The sequence below is a fragment of the Pygoscelis adeliae genome, unplaced genomic scaffold, assembly GCF_000699105.1.
Source record: "Pygoscelis adeliae isolate BGI_AS28 unplaced genomic scaffold, ASM69910v1 Scaffold75, whole genome shotgun sequence".
In the NCBI taxonomy this organism is placed as follows: Eukaryota; Metazoa; Chordata; class Aves; order Sphenisciformes; family Spheniscidae; genus Pygoscelis; species Pygoscelis adeliae.
The window spans coordinates 946,234-952,607 of NW_008824772.1; the positions used below are offsets into that span (position 1 = coordinate 946,234).

General features: G+C 49.2%; 1 protein-coding gene across 1 annotated transcript in view; it reads left to right on the top strand.

Moving 5' to 3' along the window:
* The first annotated feature begins 3,315 nt into the window (after nt 1–3,315).
* The window catches only part of RGS9 (regulator of G-protein signaling 9), a 37,536-nt gene continuing 34,477 nt past the window's right edge, over nt 3,316–6,374 (top strand). The window contains exon 1 of the mRNA XM_009323769.1: nt 3,316–3,333. Coding sequence (XP_009322044.1) covers nt 3,316–3,333 — 18 coding nt within the window. The remainder of the gene's footprint in view (nt 3,334–6,374) is intronic.

Below are 6,374 nucleotides of genomic sequence, written 5' to 3' on the forward strand. Positions count from 1 at the left end.
GCAGCCGCTGCGGGGAAGCCGACGGGCGAGCGGCCGGGGGAGGTCAGCTCTCGGTCAGGGGGGCAGGATGAAGCTTGCCAGCTAAGCAGTTTTTGTTCTCGGTACAAAAAGAAAATAGTTTCGCTAAAACGCTTTGAACAATTTGGCACGTACTTCCTCTTTGCTCCTCTCAGAAGAGGTTTCCAGTACTGCTGGGACGGGGCGCCAGGCTGAACAAACACACCGGTTCTGGGCCTCACGCGGGGGCTGTATGCAGGCAGAGTGATAAAAAGCGAGTGGAACTTTTTATCCGTTACTAAGTTAAAAGAAACAAAGACAGTATTTGCAAGTGCTTAGTAGTAACATTTTCCTAAATATTGGCAACCCTTCACATGAGGGGTAGAGCAAATAATAAGCAAGGACTGAAAATCTCACTCCTCGTGTGACCCATCCCTGAGCACAATCGTCCTGGTTGCCCTTTGTGCAAAAAATTAATTTGCCACCAACTACACCAGCATACTGCAAGGTGATACAACTGCTGCCCGCACAGAAATACGCTGACTGAAGGTGCGGTCCGTAAGGTGAAAGGCAAAAAGACACAGTAACTTTTTGTATTACTTTGGTTATTGATGCAATTTTTCAAGACTATTCACGGAAGTCTTACATAAGATGTGTTGGTCAGATCAGCAAGCCTGCGGTCTTGGACCTGCTTGCTGACACACTGGTTATGTTCTGTAGGCGTAAGGACACACGTGTGGTGTAGCTCAGTTGCAAGCACATATGTCCACGTCATGCTTTCCTGACATGGCTATTTATAGTGTGGAAATCACATACATGCAATTACATATGCAAAGATTACATTAAACATTTGTTCTCCTTACATCTCCTTACCTTTGGTACCTGCTGACTTTTTCTCTCAATGTTTTTCTGCTTTTTTTCTAACAATAATCTTAAATTAGAAAAAGGAAGAAGTGACCGAGGAAACTCTGGGATAAGTTTAGCACAAGGAAATATCACCCTGCCTCAACTGGAAGGACCTCCTTCAAAATCTGCGATGAGTATCGGTGTTCACACCTCAGACAGAGGATGGCCCCACATGGAGAGAAATTCCACATGAATTATTCCATATGGTCTTATTAAAAAAAAAAAAAAAAAGCATTTCTCATAGGAGAGCAGGATGTGGTATAAAATTAATATAGTCATCCAACAAGCACATCCTGGTGGTCTGGGTACAGATGTGGAAGCCAGCCATTTCTGAGCTCTAGTCCAAGGTTTAAAGCAGTGATCTTCGCTGGCTTCACACAGCTCTCATCTCACCTTCAGAGACGCAGAGGACTCCTGAGTTTCTACAATTCTTCTTGGAGTTAAGTAGTTTTCAGAGAATAAAAATCCTACCAGTGTTTCTCCTTTTGTGCTTCTTGTCTGCAAAGTGAAACTGGTAACAGCACTTGCGCTTTCCTTCAAAAAGCTTAATGTCCTTGCTAAGGGAAAATGAACATTTATTGCCTCTTAGTGAAGGAGAGAGTTAAAAACAGGGAAGCCAAGAACAAAACATAGAAACAATATTGGTTGCCTACTTTTTGAGAAGCTAATTAACACCTGCCAGTGAAGTATAACCAAAAAAAACATATGCTGTAAGCAGTAGAAGCAGATTAAGAAAATCGTAATCATGCAGCAGAGAAGATGATAAACAGACAAGCTTGCGCAAGGGTGGCATAATGAGTCCTTGCCTTCCAGGCCAGCAGTGAGATGCACCTAAAACCTGGACTTCAACAATAAAGGATGAATGAATGAAGAGTAAAAGCTGTTTTCTGGTGTCTGCCAACAGCAGTATCACCTTCCTAACCCAGGGCATCCCTCACCAGAGGCCAGAACTGCTTCAGGACAAACAGGTGACTCCTAGGACTACCTGTGCTTCCTTTCAGGGCAGCTTCCATCTCCCATTGGTCTCCCTGGAAGTCTCAGTTTTGCCCTTTTCCTTCCTCTTTTTTCTCCTTTCACTTCACTTTCCCACATGAACTCGCCTACCCGGTGACTTTACTAAAGCCTCCCTTCGCTCTGGCCTCTCCCTCCAGCTGCCTCGCATAACCATCACGCACCAGGCATCTGTTTCCTGCTGTCCCTCTTGGCGCAGGTCCCTGCCACTCCTGCCTCCTGCCACCCTGATCTCTCAGATTTGTCACCGCACTCTCAAATACCGTCATTCTATATATCCCGCTGCCCAAGTCACCTAAGTCTTGGGTAGTCCCTGGCCTCCTTCCAGTGCTGCCCTTCATGTTCCCAGCGGCTGGTGAGCCCTCCAAAACCTCCTAGGTATGCCATTCCCAATCTCCTGGCCCAGGGGCATGGCCCTCAGCGTGCCGCAGAGCGGGAAGGGCTATTCCTGCTCTGAGGATGACGCTGTTCCCTGGAGAGGACACTGAAGTGGGCTCAGCGTCATCCAGCTCAGCAGGGGAAGCCAAATAGCTCAGTCGTGGGTCAGGTGTTAACCCAGCTGCATCCTCTCGCCCCAGCAGCCAGGCTTCATCTCTAAGGCAGGGTGCGTAAGGTCTTTCTCTGTTTTGCTTTTTTCCTTCCTCTTTGCCACTTCTTTCCTTAGCTTTCCTGTCCCTGGAAAGTCCAGGAGTGACGGGAAGCAAATGCTGCCCATTCGTGCTCACAGCTCTTCCCATGTGGCTGCTAAGGAAGCTTCTCATTTTGAGTGCTCCTGCCCTACCAGACAGGACAATGGACTCTGGAGATATTGTTTTAACTATTGCCTTGCTGGGAGATCTGAGATTAAATCATGTCTTTCTCTATGCCACAGTTTGCACTATTTTTTTTTTTTTTTGGTAAACTGCTTTGAAATCCTCCTGGAAGGAACTGCATACTGAAATTCAGCCTGAGCTTGCCACACTCACAGTACCATTCTCGTTGCTTCATTTATGTTACCCCTTCCTTCCCCTCAGGGCTGTCCCCAGTTTCCTTAGATAGAAAGGTAGTTTACTCACCACATGCCTTTTGTGTTGCATGATTCAACTTCTGATGTGTGAAGAAGGGGCAACCACGTAGGAAATGTGATCTTTAAAAAAAGGGGGGATTCCCTCTGCAGTGCTTTCCACAAGAGAAACTGTTGAGAATTGTGAGCGGGTTTGTTGAGAATGATCACGGCTTATGGGGGCTTCACAAGGAGAACAGAGGGACAAAAGTCAATTCTCACCAGACCTTTCCCCGGCCGGGACACAATCCGTGGCCTCGGGTGCAGGCTGAGAGGGATCTGTGGGCTCTGGAGAGCACACAGGCTTGCACCATTGACTTCTGATGCATTGACCACAAGTGTATTTTCACTCTAGCGTCATGTACCTCCTGCGCAGGGTATGAACATCCGTGTAAACTTGCAGTTACGTAAATAGCACTGCACTTACTGTAGAAAGCAGGCACTGGGGGGGGGTGTGTAAAGCGGACTCCCCAGGAAACGTCTTTTGTCATTATTTGGGGTGCAAAAAGGCCAGGACTAACTTGCGGAGCCAGAAATCAGCAGGGAGTCTGCACAGCTGCTGCCGGCGCTCTCTGCTGCTCTCCCCCGCCGTTCAAGTCCCTTGCTTTCTTGACCGACAAATTCACACATAAAACTGCCAGACTGTGTCAGGGACTGTAGAACTGTTTGCTCTCCACAAGTGCAGGTTTCGTGATTAGAGGCCCAGGAGTATCTGCCCTTTACAAGCTTGTATAATCTGATTTAAATGCCTTGTGCTTCATGTGGCAGACCTGCCGTAGCGCATTAACTGCTGGGGTAGTTCACCTGGGCAGCAGGTGAAATGCAGTTCATCTCTGATCTTGTATTTGGTGGTTTGAGTCGTTTACAAATGTTATCATAGCTGAATTTACATTGGACATCTTCTATAGCAAAGACACGAAGTAGCTGTATAAAGGAGAGAGAAATACCCATAGGCTTTATTTTAGCTTGTCAGAGAAGACTAGAAACAGAAAAAAATCCACACCTGATCTATGAGGGGGTGTCTGTGGTGTATCAGCAGGGTTTAAAATTACCGGGAGCTTTGGAGCTCAGCAGGGTTGAAGAGTTCACACCTCAGCTTGAGCTCTTCAGAGCTATTTCTCCTGAATCTCCTGCAAGGAAATTTTGTTCTTTCCGAATTCATTTGTAGACCCAGTTTTCAAATGTTTCTAATTAATACGACACCAATATCCCTCTGTAGAACTCTTAAAATCAGTATTTTGGGGTGAAATGACCATTTTTGCTCCTCTAAGTATGTGGGGCACATGCAGTTGGTGGCGACTGATCCTTTACTTAGGCCAGTGTTTGCATCTCACCTAGAGTACTTCTGAGTCCTTGCACCACCCAGGAAGGGGGAAGGAAAATAGCTGCTCAGAGGAACCATTCGTAGTTTGTAACAAGTTTTCCCAGTTTGCCTACCAAACCAAGAAATGGAGCTACATCTTTTTGTGTGCTATTTACCCTGATCCTATGTCCAAAAGAGTTACTTACAAGTATAGACATCCTAATCTCCTGCCAATATCTGTCTCTCTCAAACAGAGATGGAATCACTTTTATTAGCTAGCATCGTCAAAATGCCTGCGTGCCTTCCCTGTCCTTTCCCTTGCTTCCTCTGACTCCACTCTGAATTCCCTCTCTCCTGCTGTTTGCCTCCAGGACCGTCTGTGCTACTGGAGTTTCTGTCACCTTGGCAGTTTCAGAGGGCCACCGGGATCTGAGCTGTGTTATGAAGAACCAAACAGCACCTCAACTCTTGAATTATGAGAGACTTCAAACGTGTGGAGAACTCTCCTCCTTTTGGCCAGCAGCTGATGCCTTGAAGCATGAGGTATGATAACTTTGATACTAGCATGTGGAATGACAGAGGTTACTCATAATCGTTAAGTCACCTAGCAGCACAGAGCAGAGAAGGGTGGAAAAGCCTTCTGGAAAGTAAGGAGTGTCTGTTATCCAGTGGCTGCTGTGACTCACGGGGGGATTTCACATGGGGATGACTCTGAGCAGACACAGGAGAAAGGCCTTCCAAAGCACTGGCTTGCACAGATACTATGAAAGAGCAGAGATAAAGATAAAACACTTCCATGAGGGCAGCAAAGCAACGGGGGAAGCAGCCTGTGCCTTAGGGTATTACTATGAATGGAAAAAGCGCTCTGCTCCGAGCTCAGAGCCAACGTGCTTTCCTCAAGTGTGTGAACCACAGATTGTAATGTCAGAACAGTCACAAACACCGTGGCGGGGAAGGCACTGCCCCGAGGAACAGCTATGCACATGTGTGGGAAGCGTGGGCGCTCCCTGCGTGACTTGGAAACACAGATGTGTAGCGTGTGGTGTGCATGGGGATGGGGGGGTATAAATGTGCCTGCATGACCTGTGCCTGCGTGTCCGTGGGATGCACGGGAGCATGCTGGCAGCGTTGGGTGGGATCTGCGGCTCACGGAGAGCGTGGTCTGAGTCCGCGTACACACGGCACTCCGTGCACGCTGAGCTGTGAGCGCACGCTCCCATGGGTGCTTACTCTCTGTGTGGTGCGCAGGGAGGTAGGCACACAGCACGTGTAGGTGTGCGATGTGCAAAAGGCAACGTGCCCACATGGCCGGTAGGAATTCCTGGGAATGCCTCATACGAGCCATGGCACAATTAGATTCTGCGTGAGCGAGGACCCACTCCTCTCCTCCTGCTCGGCTGCGCTGGCAGGCCGAGCCCTGGGCAGCAGGAGGAAATTCCACTGTTTTCTGAAGAAACCAGAGAAACGGAGCTCTTGGTTTCCAGTGCTGCCAGTCGGGTACTGTTCCCCCACCCACTGGCAGGAGACAGCTCCATCGTGAGGAAGCACTGTGTAACCCCGTGGTCTTCCTCTGGTCACCATTAAGTCACGATTTCCCCACATGGCAAAGCTGACTCCCCCAAAACCACCCGGCTGGCTCCTGCATCCACAGCTCAGCCGAGCTGAGCTAAGCTGAGCTGAGCTGAGCTTAGCAAGGCTGGTGGCATTCAAGGAGCAGGTGCCTGAAGCGCTGCTTACCTCTTGCACACACACAATGCTTAGTCACAACAGCTTGGTCTTAGGTGCCCTTGATTCTACCCTGGCTCCAGACTAGGAGTGTTTTGGGGAGGGATTCTCCTCCTTCCGGAGGGGAGCAGTGAGTGGGGGCTTTGCCAGCTCCTGCCTCCCCCTCCCTAACGCCACCTGCTCTGCGCAAACACCCTCCTTTTGTAAGGGCCGTTTCCAGTGTGACTACCAAGCTTGCTTCACACGGACAGCTACAGGCATCCAGCACCTTCCAGAACCCTGTTATACCTCCATCAGCCCCCTCCCCTGCTCCCAGCCCCAAGGCCTGGCCCCTGCACCCAGCCCTGGCCCCCTTCTTCCACGCCGGCCCCGCCCCGCCCCGCCCCGCCC